Raw genomic sequence first — 21,624 nt, forward strand, 5'->3', positions numbered from 1 at the left:
ACAATCTGAAAAGATCGTGACTTCTGTCCGCACTACGATAGTCCCCGTGACGGTGGCAAAGGGCGATCAACAGCGCAAGCAACTCGTCCTACGATTTCTTTATTCTTTAATTCTGCGCGGTTATACGCGCCGAAACCACGATATGATGATGTGGCAAGCCGCAGTGGGGGGCTCCGGATTAATTTGAACTGCCTGGAGTTATTTAATGCGCATCCAATGCACGGTACATGGGCGTCCTTGCATTTCGAACCCCGTCGAAATGCGGCCGGGGTTTGATCCCGCGCCCTCGGGCTGAGCAGCGCAGCGCCAAAGCCGTGAGGCGTCCGGACCACAGTCAATCGAGCGTCGAGCAGTATTCGATATCGAAGTCGTTTCTGCAGCAGGGTCGAAAACGTATGTTCATGATTATTTTTTAAAAGCGAAGCATGAGTGTGTCCACAATTAGGTCAAATTATTCCTCCCATGCAGCTCGCTTGATTACTGCATATATGTGCAGCAATTTTCCTTCGGGGCATGCGCCTGCAGTTATACTCTCTGCATGTTCACCTGCCTTTATTGAACCATTAAGCCGTGTGCGGTTGCCCCGTGCACTTATTGCTGCCGTAAACCTGTACAGAATATACAACCCACTTCAGAACATAGCGTGAAAAATACGGGCGAAAGGAGCCATGTCTATTATGTGCTGCTTCATTTCGAAGCGTACGTGTACGGTAGGAAACGCGATCGGGAGGGGGGGGGGGGGGAGGGAGGGTGAGTAGGTGAAGGTACGGCAGATAACGCACGCTCTTTGTTTGAGGCTTATCGCATATTGCAAAACCGTTGGAAACCACGAAATACAATGACGTACTGTGCGGGACACGCGTATATACATATAATTATATGCATTAGCGATCCTTTTGTTTCTTCTACAGAACGGGTGGTATACGTGCACTACACAAAATATTTATTTTGGAGTTTGTATTTTTCCTACTAGCAGTACTTAATTATTCTAAAAGATATAACTTCATTTCTGCTATCACATACGCCCCTGTGTGGCGAAAGTTATAGTGTCACTTTCCTCGATTAACTTATATGTTGAGTCATGACACGACGCTACATGTATGCAGTTATAGTAAACAATTAACAGTGGCGCAGCCAGGGGGTGGCACACCGGGCACTTCGCTCGCCTCGCCTCCCCTTCCTCCCAGTGAAGTCGGTGCCTCCCCCCCCCCCCCCCCCCGCAGTGAGAAAAATTTCTGACTACGCCATAGCACTATACAGTAAGCAATATACGAGACCGTATAGGACCAAATGGTAGAGCGTATCAACACCGGCGGAAGAAAAAGGAGCGCGGCGTTAATTGGTGCACACGTACGCGCACGACGTCCCAACATATGCTTATTGAAAGCATATGTAATATATGGTAGTAGAATGGCCCTGCTCATTCTATTAAGCGCAATGTATATACTGTCGCAAAAGCACATGGAACGCCTTATAAATTCGATTGATCGCCGCGACATTTGCCGAGTACGTCACGCAAGTGCTTCTTCCTCTGGCAAGGCCAAGATCGAATGACTCCGTCTACTTCGGTCGGGCCAAATAGCCGAGGAAAAAAATGGCAGAGGTTCTCCATCAGTGCACTCGCAAAGACACAATTCTGAATTCATGGCGCCTGCCTCAGAACACGCACCACCAGACCGATCGAGTGCACCTGTTTCGACCCCGCGGGAGTCGGAGCAGCTTGGAGCGCGCAGTAACGGGCGGCGATGAGCGGTCGCTGGTTCGCAGGGGCAGACACCTTAGCTGTCACAGCTGTTCGTGAAGTGCGCACACGGCAGCACCGTATACGTATGCGCACTGATACACACAGCGACGACACGATGGCCGCTCCAGGCGCGAGAGGCAACGCCGCCGCTACGGAATCTAGGCTGCGCATCGACTTTTATTCGCGGACGAAATGATTTCCTTTTAGCCCGGTTTCAGGCGGTGGCGACTCGCCCGCTGGCGCGGAGCTAGCGCGCGCACACCGCGAAGTTGCACCTAGCACGGAGGAGATGGCCGCGCAGTGGAGCAAGCTCCCAAGCTCCCCTACCCCGAGCGCCACCAATGGACCTGGTCCGGCATGTGGACGGCGCCATCTCATTGGATGACGAGAGTTCGCTTCTCCCGTCGTATGTGTCGGAACGCCGCGAGTCCAGGCTTGTCCCGCTTCGGAAACGGGTTGTTTGGTGCAAAATAACCTCTTCCGTCGTCGAAAAGTGTCGCCCGAACACTGTGAGACCAACGAGGATGTGGTACGACGGTTGTGCAGCATACTCGGAGGGATTTTCAGCGAATCCCGCGACTGCTTTGGTGAGTGATCATTCGAAATGTGGTGCCGTGAAGCCCAACTTACCGTTGCTGCTTTTCCTCTGCAACAAGTGGCACGTCTGTTTGTGGCTGGTGCACCGCTGACGTTATCGACAGCAAGTCCGAGTTCGGGGAGAGCGAATTTTACTGATTGCCAAGTGAAGGAACTTGTAGGTGTAGGTTGCGCGGAATCGCCAGTTGAGAGCGGGTCTCGGGTGGTGGTTCTAAAGGAAACTGCCCGTCTCACTATAATGGCCGATTTTGGAACGAGAACGTGTCGGTGGATAAGCGCGTTCGCGCTGCTTAACACGGCCCGCATATGTTGTTCCCTCAAAATGCGCAGATGACTTCTGCAATTGAATCGGCTCCATTAAAAATTGAAGTAACGGCAGCTAGTCCAAACACACACGAGCTGTGCACTCGCGTCTATACTACGACAGCCTTTGACGATGCCTACGTGACTTATCGTAAGTAGGGTAATTTACGGGTCGTGTACGTTGGAGTCGTGCAGAAAGTCAATGATTTCACGTTTAGTACGTCGGAATTGGTAGGTCTACATATGAACAACGCGTAGGTGATGTTATTGTAGCGTCTCGTGCTGGTCTAGCAACCATTTTGCGAACTGCTGCGGTCTTGTCGGCGATTCAATTGCTGATAAAAGAGAAGGCGTCTGCAAAGCTCAGTGCTGTCCTCGTGTGCTGCTCCGCTCTGCGTCGGTGTAAGAAGCTGGGCTAGCGTCCGTGCAGGCACGTGTCGTGAATGTTGAATGCACCGTGCTTTTTCTCCGACGGTCACCGCAGCTTTCGGCGTTGGTTTCCTGCTCCGCGCGGCCATGTTATCATTATGTGCTGTTTTGATGCGAGTCATTATCTGCAGAATTCTGTAGTCGGTGCTTGCCCGCGCTCGGAATTGTAAATTCTTCGGCTCTTGTGCGCGATGTGTTCTGCAAGCTACCGTTTTATTTTTTTTTTCGAAACAGGGTCAGTACAATCAAATCGTCGCGGCCAAGGGACAGCGTTACGAAAGCCGCTTTAGAACCGCGTATTTCGCGTTTCACAGCGGGAATGAGTTTGTCGATGTAAATCCGCTGCTCCATAAAGTGATAACTTGTTTTGTTCTCTTTACAGGCTGTTGAGTGATGAAGCGCGAAGCTGAATGGAAGCCGTAAGACGACGACAGGGGCCCATCAAGATGGACCACGAGGAGGAAGAAGACGTGGACGATCCACAGCAAGACAGTAGATCTGGCCACAGCACTGAGAGTGAGGAAGCCACTGACCAGTCCTCGGGCTCTCCCAGCAGCGAAGGATCTCCTAGGCACGATGATGAAATGGGTGAAGTCTCCCAGGACAACACCGATGACAACACTGACGTTGATGATGGGCATGAGACACTGAATGAGATCCGCGATGGTGAGTTCCAGTTCCAGGTCCAGAGCTTCCATATTGTGACTGTAAATGCCCGACAAGGGAAGAAGCAGTTCAAGTGTGACGTCTGCACAGGAACCTACCAGCATGCTTTCAGCCTCAAGAGACACTTTCTCAGGACGCACGTTAACTACAAGTACCTGTCAGAAGCAGACATCACAAACTGCAATATCAATCTTAATCTTGTGCGTCAATTGCGGGAAGAAAGCGACTCCTTGCTGGGCACAGCTTTGGTTGAATCGAAGTTTTTAGGGCTGTATCGTTGCCACCTGTGTTCTGCTCTCTTTGATGTAAGAGATGAATTAAAAGCACATGTGAGCAGCCACGTGGATGATAATGGCCAGAAAAGCTTCAGTTGTGGCCACTGTGAAATGACATTCACTCACCGTCAAAACCTTGTTCGTCACCAGTCCGTCCATTCAGGAGAGAAGCAGTTTTTCTGCAAGCATTGCGACAAGAGCTTCCCGAATCCAGCGAACCGACGGCGCCATGAAAAGATTCATGAGAGCTCGGACTTGCCTTTTCCTTGTTCATTTTGTGCAGCTTCATTTGACCATGGTGTGCACCTTCAGAAGCATCTCAGGAAGCACCACCCTGAGCATTACTACCCATGTGAGTTCTGTTCCAAGTTTTTTCTAGAGGAAGGGCAGTTAAAGAAACACAGGGCCACACATCGAGCTCCCATCGAGGGATCAAAAGGATGCAAGCCACCGGAAGCACATGCTGTCTTCAGGCGAAAGCGTGTAAAAGGCAGTGAGCCTGAAAACAAGTATCCCTGCAGCATCTGTAAGCGTAGGTTCACCACATTTATAAGTTTACGCCAGCATAAGATATCTGCCCATGCAGCCGTGCAGCAAGAGAAACGGACGCGTTCTCTGCAGCCACGGAAAGAGCCAATATCTGTCCGATCTCGGTCAGCGAAGCCAGCTGTAAAGGAACTGTCTGAGGAAGAATTCTACATGACAATTGCTCATCGCATCTCTGAAAACCTGCTCTACCACCTGGATGGGAAGTCTACACAGCTCAACATAAAGCACGACCCATGTGCCTTTCCAGAAGAGAAGAGTGAGAAGGCGACTGTTCAGTACAGCATTCATAACTTTCCGGCTGCTTTTGATATCACCCAAATGATGCAGATTTACTCAAACCGTGTTCCATCTAGCAACCATGGAATGTCTAATGATGGCTCAGACAACAGCGAAGAAACAGAGAGTATCTTCTTGGGAGGTTCGCAGCAGGACCACAGCTGGCCTCAAAAAAGCAGTGGCGTTGCTAATTTTAGGTCGCAGAAGGCTGGAGAGAATGTGATAGGACGCAACATCCCTGTGACCTTTATATGCTCAGTGTGCGCATCAAAATTTAGTTCGAGGAAGGCCATTGATGAACATAAGATCAACAATCACCCAAATGTTGTTTGTACTCATGTGGAAGTAGAAGGAGAAAACGAAGTGCCCCCTGAATTGTGCTGGACATTCACAAGTCCTGTTGGGTTCCTCCAGAGCAACACAGCCACAATGAGAGCTGACCCAGTGCTAGCACAGGAGAACCTTGTCTGCACCAAGTGCAGCTCAAGCTTCACTTCTCGTGTTGACCTCCACCAGCACATCCTGGACTGTGGTACCAACTCAGGCTTTCAGAAGCAGCTAACTAGGGGTTACAGTGTGCATAGCCGCCTTGGATGCTCTGTGAGGCAGCTTAGCATGACTAGCAGAGAAGTCCAAGCAAAAGGAAAGAAGAGGCCACACATTTCTGAGAGTCCCTTTGCAGAGGCTAAACGTGCTAAGGCAGGGGTCTGCTCACCTCAGAATGATGAGCAGGCCCTGGATTTGAAGGTGCATTCTGGAAACACTCCTGCCCAATATGTCCCAGACATGGTTGCTGAAGATGACAAATCTTCTGTTGAAAAGCAAGAAGATGCGGTTAAGCAAGATGAAAGTACAGGGCACACAGAAAACACAGATGATGATGTTTCTGTTTCACAATATGCAGGAGGTGAACATGAAACAATTGTACTTGGCACTGCTGTTGAAAGTGCAGGAGCAGATACTGAAAAAGTGGAAGAATCGGACACAGGTGCTGTACAGTTGGACACAGCTGTTGTGCATGACTCTGATAATATGCAACAATCTAGTCCTGAAGAATTAGTTGTCAGTGCAACCAGCAACCACACACATGAGGCTGCACTAGTCGTGGAAAAGACGAATGACATGCCTTCCAGTGTACCTGAATCATCTATTAAAGATGATGTCTTGCCACAGCTTCGAGAAGACTCATGCGAAGAGGTCAAAGCTGAAAGTGATCAATTTGAGTTTGCAGACATTGAGCAGGCACCATCTCCCATATTTGGTGAGGGTAGAAGAGTGCTGAGAAGCAAGACTGCTGCAGCCAGTAATGCCACTGGTGGTGCTTCTTCTACTCTTGTAAATTCTCACACATGCAGCACCTGCAAGCGAAGCTTTACATATCTGGCCAGCTTGAAAAAACACCTAAGAGATATTTGTCCCAACAAAAAAGTGGCTGGACAAAAGGTTGTAAAGCGACGAAAGGCTGCGAAGATCTCTAGAAAGGAAAGCACTTCAAGTGAAATTCAAACATGCACAGAACCTGTGCAGGATGACACAGACATGAAAAAGGAAAGCACTGAAACTGCCAGTTCTGGCTTGTTAAGTTCAGTGACCTTTCCTGAAGAAGCAGATACAAGTGGTCTTGAACTTCTTGCTAATGCATCCATAGAGCGGGCAGCCCCCAGCTGCCCCAGTGGGACATCTTGGTCTCCTAGCAGCTGTCCTGTAAATGCACCACCCAGCACTCTGCAGACAAAAGAACCTGAAAATAAAGTGTTGGCTGCACCACCACGCAGGCTTAGAGGAAAAGAACGTTTGGATGATGCCACCTCTGAAGCATGCGACGTTGACCACAAGCCAGATATCAGACCCCACTCACAGGAGCACACCTGCCCCTACTGCCTTCACTCATTTGCCTACCTCTCTAACTACAGAAAGCACCTCCGTGAAGTGTGCCTTTTAAAGAAGAAGGCCAAGCAGAATGGAGACGGCAATGAGTCTGTGTTCAACGCGAAGACAGCTGGCTCAGATGAGTCTCGTTCTCTTGTGGACAGAGCCGATGGTCCTTCTACTATTACCATGTCCTTCAAGGGACGCATTGAAAATTCAGTCATCAATCTGCTTAGGAACCAGTCAAAGCAGGTAGAACTGATTGGGGCCCAGGCAGCTGCAGTTAAGGATCAACCCGGTGGGGCCAATCATTCCTCGCCTAACTTCATGACTTTCTCATGCCCGGTGTGCCACAAGATCTTCCTCTCATATGTCAAGATGCTGCAGCACCGCCTTTCTCACAAGCTTCAGACAGATGAGCCATCAGTAAAGGAGGAGAAGGCAGATGTTCCTGATGCACCGGATTCCCACGATGTAGAAATGCCTTCAGCTGATGATGCAGGACAGGGTTTAGATAATGTACGACGGAGTGATCGCATTCATTCTTCTACATCTACTTCAGTTGTGAAAACAGATGAAGATCAGCGCTTCGATGAAATTCTTGTAGGTGTGCGAGGCGGTGAAGGTGTTGAGAACGATGCCCTTGAGGAGGAGCTGAAGAGAGAAGAGCACAACTATGCTGTTTCTCTGGCTGAGCTGGACAGTCTTCCTGATGAAGATGATGGTGAGGATGCAGCTGAAGGGGAGGAAACCAAGGAATCTCCCTGCCCTGTTGAAGTGGCACCTTCAGAAGTGAACACTGAAACCAAGCCAACAGTTACAGCCAAGAAAACTGGTACTGGCAAGAAGAGCCCAGCAAGTGAGAATGGGAGCAGGCCATCTGCTAAGGAGAAGGTGCGGCGCGGAATGCGCAGACTCTCTGGCAGAGCATCTAAGACTACATCCCGGGACAAGCAATAATGGTGTTGAAAGGAACCAAATTGTGCTCAAGGTTCTTTTCCTTTCTTTTTTTTTTTTTTTACCAGTGATTCGTGGCTGCATATGATGCAGCCATTAGCCTTTCATCACATGTCGGAGCAATACCTCCCAAAGTTTGACACAAGATCTGTTTTTCAGAATGAGAAAACTTGTGCTCAAGAAGACTTTTCAGAAGCTGACACACTTGGTGATCGTGTGCCTTGCGTGCTAAATGATTTTAAGGCTGCTCAACAGTGGTGTGTCACATGTATCTCAGAGGATTTATGGAGCAGTTATGAATACATTAGTTTGTGCTGTTATGTTTACAAGCTAAAAATGATTTAATGTCAAGAAGTGCTTGTAAATAGGAGCATTTTTATTTATGTTAAATGTTTAAGTGTCCTTTTTTTGTGCAGCCTGATGTATGATTACATGTTTATTTAATGGTGAAACAGTGTGTTCATAAGCTTTCTGTGTGGACGATAATTGACACATTTATTGGATTCATAGTGTAATTGTGCGCTTTATTGTTGTGTACGAGAGATTGTTGTTTGATTACTTACAGAGCGTAAATGTGACAACTTAGCAAACACTGTTCACGAGTTGAGAGAACTTGTATCTGTGCCTTGCCATTAGCTGACCATATTGCGTATCTTTCAGTAGAATTCTCATATTTTTCAGACGAATATTACACGCTTTTGCACCAGTCGTACTCCCAAATGTGCCTTGAAAAAGTCAGCCAATATTTTATTGTAATTATGAAAAGTAAAAAAAAAACGCTATGAAAGAATCAATGTTTTATACTTCGCTACTATACCGATGTTGTTTGGCAAATCAAGGGAAAATATTTTGTGACGTATAATAAACGACATTTTCCAGTCTGCATATGTAGTCTCTATGCCCTTTTCATTGACCTATATTTTTAACTCCTGTTGAGATGGCTTTTCTGCATGCTTTAGGTGCAATGAGAAAAAGCCACCTGAAAACAAGCAGGCAAATACAAATGCACATGGAACTTTAAGTGGGCACATGTGACTCATTTTGCTTGGCTCTCCTGAATTCAACTGGTACCTTGAGTAATAACTCGGTCAAGAGTAGGGCGTTCCTTTATTGATTGGGTAGCTAATTGGTAAATCTCCTAGCCCTGCACACTTGTGGCAGGAGCCATGGGGGCTGGTGCAACTACTGACATGCAATGGGCTGATGCCGATGCAGCGTGGCGGTATGGCTGCAATCTCCTGGAGTGGTTTACTGGTGCTGACATCACTGTGTTTACAGTGATCTCAGTGACCTCCAGTATCCCTTCACAAGACTCGCCTGTAGTAGGGCCAGTAGTCCTGCGGCATCCTGTGCATCATCCAGGGCTTAAATGTTTTCGCCGAGTTGCATTGTGTCTGCTGAAAAAAAGGGGGTGACATTTCAATTATTCCTGAACACATGCAAAATATTCTTACTGGTGCTCTCGATGTTCCACTGCAAGTTCACTCATTCAATTCAGTTTAACATTTGTACCATGCTTCTGTTTTGTTGGCAAAAGCGGTAGTTAAGATACGATAGACTGTTAATCTGTAAAACAGGCTCTCTTCATGCAAATGTGTGTGTGTGTGTTTGTGCCTAGATTTTATTTCTGCATTCATTCATTCATTCATTCAGAGATTCGTGGGATTCCCATGTATACAGTGCAATTTTTACAATTGCTTTGCACCTCACAGAAAGTGGGTGTGAACAGCATGTGTGTTCATTTCATACTTTCACCCCTTTCCTGACATGTGCCCCTTCCGCAGAGGATGCAGGTCCATGTCATCCTCACTTCAGCCATTTGGATCTTATTTGTTATATCTTATTGGGGCAGTTTTCATAATGCAATGGTCCAATTATTAACCTTTACTTGTTGGTGTAACTGGCTTCTCCTTAACCCAAAGAGCTCTGAAACAACCATAAGGTCCTTATACACTTCCTAGGATTTGCCAGTCACTTCTCCTGCCGCAATACCTTATTCATACACTTTTGCACCATCTAAAGTACTTGATCCAAGCTGGCCTTCTGGTTGTGTTGTCCCAGCTAAGGTCCTCACATGAGCCTTATTTTGATGTATTACAGCTTATGAACATCACGGAGACCAGTGAATGAGGCAAGCAAGGACAATGAATGAGAGAGAACATTGTCTATTAGTCTGTGCTTCATTAACGCTAACATGACAAAGCAAAGTTTCATTAATCACTTGTAAGCCAAGTACCACAGACAATCAAGAGCTGAAGCATGCCTGTTCTGGACAAACAGTGGCCCCACTGAAAAACATAGTCACCCATTGTAGCATGTCAGTACACCAACCCTTTCAGTGCCGGTTTCTTTTATTGGATATTATCAAACGGACACTATGGTTCATTTTCGATTATTCAGAAAGGGAAAAAATGGCACAGATAATGGCAAATGCAATCTTAGTACAGTCCTCACATTCCTATCTCCGTTTTTAATCTCCTATATAGTTTCGTTCTGACACGCATGCTTCCATGATAGTGTTGCCGTGTCAGGGAAAAAAAACTGCTGTAAACATATGACAGATGGCAGTAAGAAGCAAGACTTGCGCTATAGTGCAAATATTTTAATGGAAAATCGCCATGGTTGTGGTGCTCAAAGTGTGGGAGCCACCTGTTCGATCGGCAAATGCACGCTCTGCGTGACACAACTATGCCCATGAAGGGGCGCATTCCGCAGCGCACTAATAAAAACCGAGACTGAGCAAATCTAGTGAGAAAAGAAAATATGCTTCTAGAAATATACAACAGATGGTGAAACTACCTCAGAGCTTGCCAACTTCGTGTAACTGTGCACATCCAGCTGGAGAGTGTACTGGTAGATCAGTGGCACTGAAAGGGTTAAAAAAAGCCCCGGACTCATAAGCAGCATCTCATGTTGTTAGCCTCACAGGACACATGCATGGTAGTGCTGACAACAGATTTTTATGCTGCCAAACTAGGGTTTGAGCTGGGATGACCCTGTGCAGATATGATGCAGCAGGGTGGAATTCATGCTGGGCTGTTGCGGTGGAGAAATAACAGACCAGTAATCCGAACAGGACGAAGGCACAGTAGAAGATGGACACTTGAAGAAATCTGCAGATGTTGAACAAGGGATGCCTTTGGAGCTAACATTACGAAAAAGGGACTCATTGTCAAGGCAACAACTACTTTCCTTGACACCATTTATATAGCTTGGTGTTCCTCGCTGGGGGAGCAAAGTTGGGGGGTGCAAATGTATTAGGATGAGGGAAGTCGAAATGGTAAAAAAAGAGGAGGTGGGGGCTAGTTGTGATGTGGAAGAGAGGCTTTGCTGCTGGCTCTTCCAAGTATAGGGTGAAAAGAGAGAAAAGAAAAAGGAAATGCCCAAATGTACTTGGGTGCCATCAACCCAGTGCACTTTGTTTTTGTACATAACTGGACATAAGGAATGACGGGCCTTGGAGGGTTGAAAACCTAGCAATAAAAGTGAGGAAGAAAATAGACAGCCACTTTAACATACGCTAAATAGGATGAAAGCGAAAGCCTGCACGCTCTTGAGACATTCATTACATTACTTGACATCTTTATTCGGATGCGTTGTTACATCCTATCACTTGTTTTCTCCCGCAAGAGATCGTGCATTTGACTGCCTTAATTAACTCTATCTTAATTAACTGTGCCTGATTTCACTTTGCCTTAACATCAGTGTAGTAGGTTTGACTCTCGACCTTCACGAAGTCAATTGGAATCCAACTTGGAGATGTGACCGGTTTGCCCATATCTCCAAGTGGGTTTGCCCATATATCCAAGTGCCTTAATTAATTCTCTTAATTAACTGTGTCATAATTAGCACCACAGGCCGTGATGACCCTTCTTCGCCTCAGCTTATGCTTCTTTATTAAGAAATTGATGGCCTAATTCACCTTAACCAACACCAAAGGTTGTAGGTCCTAATTAACTTTCCTTAATTAATAGAACAGGTCATGGCTTCGACTTCCATCAAAGGTCGAGGATTCGACTTCCTATACAGACTTTTGGTGCCATAATGCCAGACATTGGATTTTTCAACTCGTTGACTCTTCATTGACTTTTGTAAAGCTTTTGACTCTGGGATTCATTCTAAACTACTGGTAAAATTAAACGCCATATTCAATAATCCCTCTCTTGTTTCTTGGATAGCCAATGTTCTTCATTGTTGCTCACAATTTGTTTCTTTTAACTAAGTGGAATCAACTCCTGTTGATATAACGTCAGGTGTTCCTCAGGGATCTTTATTAGGTCCTTTATTATTTCTAATATATATTAATGACTTACCTCGTAGCACCTCAACTAAAATCTGACTTTATGCAGATGACTGTGTATTATATGAATCTATTAAATCCATTGATGACCATCACCATCTTGCCCAATCCCTTGTGTCTTTCTGCGCTTGGTGTAAAATGTGGCAAATGAGCATCAACTGTAGTAAAACAATCATGATGTCATTTGCGAATAGATAGAGCTCTCGTTCCATTATTCTCTGGATGGCATTCAACTTAAAAGAGTGTCTCAATATAGATACTTTGGTGTCATTCTAACAGAACATCTTTCTTGGTCTAAACACATCAAATATGTAAACTGGAAAGCTCAAAATAAAATTAGGTTATTTGAACCAACTTCAGCTGAGACCCCCTGCGATACTAAGCTGCTGCTATAGAAAATGTTAATTCGCCCTATCCTAGAATATGCATCTGTCGTTTGGTTCCCCTACAAACAATGTTAAATAAGTTCGCTCAATAACATTCAACAAAAATCTATCCGTTTCATTTGCCAAAATTACAGCCGCAGCTTCTCACCAACAAAGGCTCAACAATCTTTGAACATTGAGCCATTACTTTCGTGTTATTGCATTGAAGCCTTGAAACTTTTACATGCAATTAATAACTCCACCTTTGGTCTTTCTGATTGCAACTTTATCACATTTACTAACTAAAACTGGTACATCGCAACATAGAAAGGAAGAAACAAGCCGAGCTGGCCAGATGAAAGAACATGGAGGAAAGTAAGGAAGCATGTGGCCGGCTTGGTTTGTTTCTTCCTTTCCATGTTGCGCTGTACCAGTTTTAGAATACAATACGAACTCGACCAATCCTCAACACTAGTGAACTACATTGACTAATGCAAGTTGTACCCATAGCTCCCAGGCCTTGAACACCTATTTATGCTCGTACTAACACATTCAAGTACAGATTTTTTTAAATGTACAATAGAGTTTTGGAATTCTCTACCCGGTAACATTCGTTCAGTATCACTAAATGATATTACAGCCACCACTGGTAAGCACATTGCTAACATGCAAAGTGCTTCTTTTTGGTCATTCATCTTTTTGTGTATGTGTGTGTTTCAATGTTTAATGTACACTCCTGCTATAGCCCTATATTGGGCTGCAGTATACGTAAATAAATAAATAAATAAATAAATAAATAAATAAATTAAATAAATAAATGAGCCATCTCAGGCTTTCGCGTTAATGTAAAATAGAAAGCGGGGCGGGGGGGGGGGGGGGGAATGCGAGTGCAAGTGGGACACAGTAACATTCAAATGGAGATACAGATAAACCAGTTTAAAACAATCTTTAGGAAATGGTGTGTCAGAAAAAAATATTTGAAAAAAAGAAGTGAAGCGGGGGATGTACCTTTTAGTTCTCTTCTGACGAGATGTAAAATTACAAAAGTTAATCGCTCCCACTTACATTCTTGCCATAAGTGTAATGTGTATAAATCCTTAAGAGCTTTCTTAGGAAATATATGCTTTTGGTTGCAGTGTGTTGACTTTATAACTGTGTATTAGATACGACTCAATATCTTATGTCTCTCGGAGAGCGAAAAAAGTACTTTTAAGTTAATTATAGTGTGACCAGGCAGGTTGAAATGCTCACCAACTTCCTTGGAAAGTTTCTTGGCTGTGTTCGTATGATACCCATTCAATCTAACATTTATTGACTCTTCTCTCTTGCCACCACATTGCTTGTGGCTGAATTAGTATTCCAGCATATAAGCGATATTAAGTACATGTAAAACTACATTTAATTTTGTGAGCATATGATTACTTGCAGCTTTTAATGTATACGCAATGTCGACGGCGTTTTGCACGTTTTACACCTAAGGTAAGAACAGGCCGTTATGTTTATGGTACGCTGAGGTTTTACTTAATGGACTTTTTTTGTTGTTTTTTTCACTGTACTTTAGGAAGAACCAGCAGCATAGACCACCTATTTGTTTTAACATTTGGACTTGTTAGCTGAATCTACGTACATGAGGAAGTTTATGAAATACGCACAAACATGAAACTAATATTTCCTTCCTCAATGCACGAAAAAGAAACGCATGAAACATTTCTCATGCATGTAAACAAACAAACAAACAACGTTTAAAACAGCCGCTGTCTGCGCTGTAAATGGTCCGCAGTTTCGCTCGCTAAGCCACCGCTCCTGCCGCCGTGGGTAGCGAAAGATACTTAAAATTTGAATAATTATTTTAGTTAACTTATAATGAAAAAAAAAGATATTTTTTTTTACATTAAGCCGAACGATTTGCACATTTACAAGGAGTTAATCGCGTGTTGTTTGTTTATGCTTACTGAACTGTGCTACCGCTACCGTTGGCATTCCCGGTGCGTGCTCTGTGAACTGTCCGAAAGTGATCGTGAGTTTAGGAGGTAACGACCGTGGCTTCATATTTAGCAGTTACAAACACGACTGCCCCAGCCTCGCGCTCCGACCTGTGGCTAACTGCTACATCGTCAAGCTTTACCTCAAAGGCATTGAGTCTTCTACGCTGCTACTGTGGCCAACCTTCAGGCAGCAAGGACAGCAGCCAGGCGCGGACAAACGGACGTAAACGCTTTTCTGGCTGACTAAATTGGCCGCCAACTACTCTCAACCCGTTACCAACTGTCGGCTTCGTCGGCCATGTGCGCTTGGACTAGGTATCGCAGGAACCATTAATGCTAGTAATACCTGAACTGCACACGTGAGCGAAGTTTTATTGACCTGGTCCGCTCGAAAGAAAACCATAAGAAGTTAGATGGACAGAAGGCCATAAACGATCTAGGGCTGTCGTGTAGAAGGGAAAGCTTTTTTCAAGCGAAGTTTCTCACAAGATCTGTGAGGAATACAGGCATACACAGTGCGAATTCTTGCTTGAATCCTTTTCCTTAACGAAACACACACGACTGCCCTTGAGCGCCTTCCCAACGCTTCCAGCATGGAACAAACAGCTCCTAGTGGAGCGGCTAGTAGTGGTACCGCAGATCAGCCACTGTACAATGTGCAACCAAAAGAGTTTGAAAGTAAGAATCTGGCTGTAGCACGTGGCAAACCCAAACGAGAAGAACCATCATATATATCTGGGCGCAGTGGTCACCATAAGCATGAGATCAAACGCAATGCACAGGAGCACACCTGCCCATATTGCCTTCACCCGTTTGTCCACCTCTCTAACTACCGAAAGCACATTCGCGAAGCATGCCTTTTGAAGAAAAAGAAGAATAAGCGAAATGAAGACGGCAATGAAGCCGTGATTAGACAAAGGACAACTGGCGCAGATGATTCGCATTCTATTGAGAGAGCAGATTGCCCTGCCGCTACAAACATGTCCCTTAAAGAGCCAGTTGAGAATTCAGTCATCAACATGCTTAGGAACCAGTCAAAGCAGGTGGAACTGATTGGAGCTCAGGCAGCTGCAGTCAAGGATCAACCTTGTGGGGCCAACCAGTCTCCACCGAATTTCATGACTTTCTCATGCACGGTGTGCCACAAAATCTTTCTTTCGTATGTCAAGATGTTGCAACACCGCCTTTCCCACAAGCTCCAGACAGATGAGCCATCAGAGAAGGAAGAGAAGACGGATGGGACCGATGCAGTAGCTGATGTAGAGATGTCTTCAGTGGCTGTAGCAAGACATAGTCTTGGTAGTGGGGGACAAGTTGGTCACGGTGCTACAGCTGTTCTTGTGGTAAAGACAGGTGAAAAGTGCTTCAATGATATTGGCAGTGCACAAGGCACTGAAGGTGTGGAGAGCTCTGTTGTGCAGGGGAAATTCGAGAGAGAAGATCCCAACTGTGTGGTTTCCCTGGCTGAGCTAAACAGTCTTCCTGATGAAGATGATGGTGAGGATGAAGGGGAGAAGAAAGAGGATTCTTTGAGCCCTTCTGAAAAGGGGCTTTCAGAAACCACCACTGAAAAGGCAGCTCGTGCAACCAGAAAGAGTAGTGCAGGCAAAAAGAGGCCACGAAGTGAGCATGCGTCATCCAAAGACAAGGTGCAGCGTAAAATTTCTGGCAGAGTATTGAAGACCGCTTCCCGGCGCCAGCATTAATGATGTTAAAGGAAAGTGGCTCATGTTTTGTTATGTACATTTTTAAGATTGATAATTTACGGCTGTGTTTGGTGTGGCCATACACTGATTGTCACATGCTTGAGCAATACCTCCCAACTGCGACACAATACCTGATATCTAGAGTTGGAGCACTTGTGCCGGGAATACATTTTAGACGCTGATGAACTGATCAATGTGTGCCTTGTGTGTTAGATTAGTACTGTAAAACAGCTGAACCAGTGGTGGCTCTTTCAGCAGGCCTGTGCTGTAGACTTGATGGGGCATCTATGGAAATGAGAGTTTGTGCTATAGAGGCCTCCGTACAAAATGGAAAATCATTTTTTGTCAAGAAATGTCAGTAGATGAAGGCACTTTTATTTATGTTGAATGTTTAGTTTCTCAATGTTGTTTTCTGCTTAAGTATAGAAATTAGTGCAAATTGTTTGTGGTTTTAGTGTTAGTTGCTTGAAACTTCAGGCAATAATAACAGGTGTTGCACATCATAGTTGCTTATTAGGTGATCTGCCGAATGAAGCAAATGCACAGGCAACATTTCAGGTAAACCTTGGATATTCCTTTGTCGAACTTGCATAAGCACTTGGTCATTGCCTCGCCCACCTGCCTCACCCCTTCTCCCCTTTAGAAGAACCATACCTATATATGTACTGTGCTGTGGAAAGCATACGTCGCCTTGAAAAAGACGAGTCCACTTGTCGAAATGTTGGCTCTCGCTTTTACCTTGCACTCGTTTTGCTCGTTGTTTTAAATTTCCATCTACCGCCTTCCCTATGTTTTCCCCTGTATAAGCACTGGAAGTAGCACAAACAACAGGAAACATTACTGGCGTTGAAAGGGTACTGAGATATCTTGAAGTTGTAGAAAGCACCACACACTTCAGCAGTAAGGCTAGGCATGGTGTCATAACTGAAGGAGATGTAAGCAAGAGTGCTGCATTTCTTGTAACTGCGCTTGTGTGTGGGAATTGTAGCGATTGCAAACATGGAGTGAGGCAACATATCATATCGTGATGCATCCATCCCTAGAGTACCAAAACCTAAAGTGATTCATAGAAATAAGTATTATAGTATATGATTTAGAGTGCTCTGATGCTTACTAGCATTCTTTCTGGGTTTTAAGAAGTTTAGCTCCATATTTAATGCAAAAATATGACAAGCTGAGAATTTCATGTCAATACTCCTTTAAAATGTGATGTGTTAGTGGTTTAAAAAAAGTCTAAATTGTATGATAGGCCTTGCCTGGCCTACCTGTGTAAATAGAGCAAGGTTAGCAAGGTTATCACATGTCCTGTGGCTTGTGAACTGTACTGGCAGGGCAGTGAAGCAGCTTCCTCATACTTGTGAAGTTCATGTACACTGTGTGCATAATGCACAAATCATTCTTTTGTTGAACCTTGGGTCCTTGCAGGAGAGCTTGCAGTTCATTTTCCTTGTGCTTTATTTTTGGTCTATAAATGCAAAGCTTATGATCATGGAAAAAAAGAATATATGGCCCCCTTTCTGATTGCTTATGTTCCTGGGAGGAGTACACAGAAAATAAGCTAGTCTAACTTGGCACTATGAGGTAGCTGTAGAACGTTCGAGTGCTCTGTTTTATAAGTAAAAGTACGTGAAACTGTTTCACACTTACTATCTTGACGCAGTGTCAAAGCAGTGCCAGTTCCTCTTCAATTCACTCACGGTGAAAACTGAAGCCTCAGTGGTGTGTGTGTCCTCTTGCATCAGCTTTGTTGCATTTACTTGCCTCCAATATGAGGAGAGGTTGGTCATTTGGAAGTGCTAGAAACACATGGCTGGTTGAGGACAGGTGGAAGCTGCATTCTCTTGTTAGTTGTACGATAAACAAGGAAAGTGCACTGATAACTTCTTTTTATTGATTTATGTGTTCTGCATTTGGAACACTAGAGGGGCTTGCACAATGCCAGGAAAGCTTTCCTTTTCATGGTTTATGTGGTCTAATGACTCGGAGGTTCTCGCTGCAGTTTTAAATCTGGGTTTTGCACTTTGCATCTTCTGCTGCAATCTGTGCTTTGTGTGGAGGAGCCATTGTCAGTGTCTGCTGAAGGTATTTACCTTGCAAACACAAATAGTACAAACAGGCACATTGTAAGGCTTGGGTGTGTGGCACTGCATGGCAAAGCTGGCATGATACAGCTGTAGCCATCTACCAGTCTTGTCTAAAGACTGGAGCAACCTGTAGTGGGGATACCTCAGCATGAGATGTGCCATCCTATAAGTGCAGCCTTGGTGCCAGGAATACTGTTATACTATGTGCGAGGAAAATAAGGGGATCTCAAGGGCTCAATTTTTGTTAGTTACAACAAAAGCATGTTCCACATCTGCTGCCATAGCCGTCAGAAGTGCTGGCTAGCACGTCTAATCTTGTACACAAGCACAAATACCCTAGAAAGTGTCCGGGATGATGGCCACTGCAGTAACTCAATTGGTAAAGCCCTGCACACATCTTGCAGGAAATGTGGGTTTGGCTGCAACCAGCGGCAAGTTATCTTTTTGCCCACTTTCAGTTCCATTTGGCTCATTATTTCTATGTTTCAACTAAACATGACAATTAGTTTATCCTATGCTTTCTCTGGCTTTTTTGCCCGTGTTCTTCGTACGAGTTGCTCTGTAGTTTCGTGTGATACATTTGAAATGGCCGGCATAACTGTGGTAGCATGTTCAGCTGGCATCCAGTGGACCCGAAATCGAACACCGAGTTTGTGTGGGATTTTTTTTTTCAGCTTGTGGCTCATTTCAATCATAACCATCATTTTGCAGCATTATTCACAGGCAGGAAAATACCTGTAACAACTGTTGCTGTAAATAGTTTTAAGCTTGCCAAATTAGAGCATCTGGCAAAGGCAGACTTCTGACCGTTGTGTAGAGAAAAACGTCATTCGATGTGATACATTCAAAGGGCTTTGAACCACTTTTTATAGAAGTGGAGAAAGACATTTGAAGTGAAGATAGGCTATTTCAGAACCACTTTGCCACAAAAAGTACTTGAATGCGTTCAGCAGAAGCGGAGTTATAGGCAATCAAACACGGCCTCAGCTGTGCTCCCCTCCCTCCTGCAATGCCTTGCACTGCGAAGGCTACGGCAGAGACGTCACCGAGGTGCGCAATTCAAATTTCCAATTTGGTGCCTATACTGCGCTGAACGTAAGCCAAACGCGGCTGTCCTCAGAGAGCCGCAGTACGCTTAGCCGCTGGACTCGTGGCGGCCGCGGTGTAGCCGAGCGCAGCGACCAATAGCCGCCGCGTATTGGAGTGTGCTTTTTGATGAAATAGAGCACACAGAAAAGAGCGAAGAGCATCGGGTTTTTGAAACAAGAGTGTTTGAGAAAAAGGTGACTTCGCGCTCCGCTTGTGAGTTCCACAGACCGTTTATGACAGCAGAACTTGGCTGAGATGTTCACAACAGCATATGCTACTCGCAGACTATGTTATTTAACCAAGCCCAAGAGGTGGTTCAGGGTCCCTTTAATATTGTTACGAATGTATAACGGATTTATTTACAGTGAAAAAGGTAGAGAAGACATGGGATGGTCCAAAACAGCCGATCACTCCAAAAACCTTGCACCACATCTTTCTCTTCCACGCTCATCCGGTGCAGCATTACATTTTCCTCCGGGGCAGACGAAGCTCACCGAGTGAGTCGGAGAGCTCGATGGTGTGGTTTCAAATGTGCGACGTGTACAACTTGCGTCTTGCATGAACGGCGGTTATCAGCCGTCACTTTAGCGATGGCATAGGTCACTTTACTCAAGCATTTGAGAATGATGAACGGGCCCGAATACTTGGAGAGAAGCTTTTGGCAAAGTCCCCTTTTCAGCTCACCACTGAGCTTGTGTTCAAATGTGCAGACTTGATTGCAAAGTGTCGCTGGAGCTGATCATCTGGGAGTCCCATCCTCTTCCAGCCACGTGCAAAGTGGTCGCAAAGTGGATGCAAAGCAGACTATGCCAATCCATGCAGGATTGGCACAGCTTGCTATTGAGAGGCAGGATGCATGTTGGGATGACAATGATTGGCTGCTTGTAACTACTTTCTTTTTGCAAAACATTTCTTGGCTGTAAACCATTACAAATGCAACCAAATTTGGTGCTGCAATGACAGTGAACCATGAGAGACAGAACCTGGGTGGCTGATGTGTGAAGAAGTAAAAGAGCAGACTTGCCTACATGCTGCACAATGAGGTTTTTGCAAGAGTATCATGCTTATTATGAAAGTACATATTTGAGGTTGCTGGTATGGTATAATTCACTCTGCAGTTTAGAAAGCACAGGACAAACAGCCAGAGAGGGAAGGAAACATAGCGTTTACTACCAAGTCTTATTCGGTAAAGCGTGCGAAATATGCACAGAAGGCTATTATCGCCACAAGTGAACTGTCATGGCAGTAAACAGTTGCACCAAAGTGAAGCGCTATCAACTGCCATGCCTAAGAAATGGTAATTCATTCTCTGAAAAAGCATTCAAAAGAGTACCAACACAGATATCTCCAAAGTGTGCATTTCTTTTGGCCTTGATGGTTTCTTGGGTCAGGTGAACCTTGCGCCTGCTGAGAATATTGCATTGTTTTAACAAAAACAAACGTGCCACAGCACGTAATGGGCTGACCGTCAGCCTATGTGCGTATGCTTGACATTGTAGTCATGTTGTCTTATCACTTATCTGTCTTATCAGTCATAGCGTTTACCACTTTTAAGGGGTATGAAGTATACCATGTTTTCCACACACTCGAAATAATTATTTTTACCAGCCAGTGCTGCTTAGTGGCTAGGGCATTGCATTGTATAGCTTGAGATGATGGGATCAAATGCTGGCCACAGTGGTCAAATTTGATTGGGGCAAAATGCAGACACCTGTGTACTGTGCATTGGGTGCACGTTAAAGAACCCCAGGTGGCCAAATTAATACGGAGCCTCCCACTATGGCATGGCTCATAATCAAATCGGGGTCAGACCTCGGAATTCAATTTTTTAACATATTTATTTTTCTTAAAATTTTCTCTAAAATTTTCTCAAGTAACACGTCAGAACTATGTGTAATCCATTATGGCTGTTTGTCCTGTGTGCAGTGGATTACATCATATTAAGCCTTTCCTGGCATTTGAAAAATTGCCCATCACTTTACAATTGGTTGGGAAAGATTGTTACTCTTGTATACATTTATACTTATTTTGTGACATGTTAACCTAATTGCGTATTGACTACTCGTAACACTTTAATGGAAAGATTCTTGACATGTACGTTTACTGGATGCATGGTGTAATGATACTGCCCTTGCTTACTCAGGTTTGGTTGGTTACAAGAAATTGTTGATGGCATAAAATACCTTGTATTAATGTCTTGTCATTCACTGATGGTATTGCGTGCCTTTAGTAGAAGTCTCACATTTCTCAGTTTTATCATACATATACTTTTGCAACTTTTGCACCTATCATATTTCTAAACATGCATTGGAAAAACTCCATCATTTCACTGTACACCAAGAAAAAGAAATATGCATCTTCGCCATTTAGGATGTTTGGATAATAAGGAGAGTGCTTTCTGATGTTTAATAAACGCATTTTTCTCTCCGA

At 44.7% G+C, this 21,624-nt stretch overlaps 1 protein-coding gene across 1 annotated transcript; it reads left to right on the forward strand.

Moving 5' to 3' along the window:
- The first annotated feature begins 1,302 nt into the window (after positions 1–1,302).
- LOC142573893 (uncharacterized) lies at positions 1,303–21,624 on the forward strand. The gene is made up of 3 exons (XM_075683105.1): positions 1,303–2,331; positions 3,456–7,661; positions 14,860–21,624. The coding sequence occupies exons 2-3, from the start codon at positions 3,484–3,486 to the stop codon at positions 16,019–16,021; spliced, it is 5,340 nt and encodes a 1,779-aa protein (XP_075539220.1). The 5' UTR covers positions 1,303–2,331; positions 3,456–3,483; the 3' UTR covers positions 16,022–21,624.

This window comes from Dermacentor variabilis, chromosome 3 (genome assembly GCF_050947875.1).
Source record: "Dermacentor variabilis isolate Ectoservices chromosome 3, ASM5094787v1, whole genome shotgun sequence".
NCBI classification, from domain to species: domain Eukaryota; kingdom Metazoa; phylum Arthropoda; class Arachnida; order Ixodida; family Ixodidae; genus Dermacentor; species Dermacentor variabilis.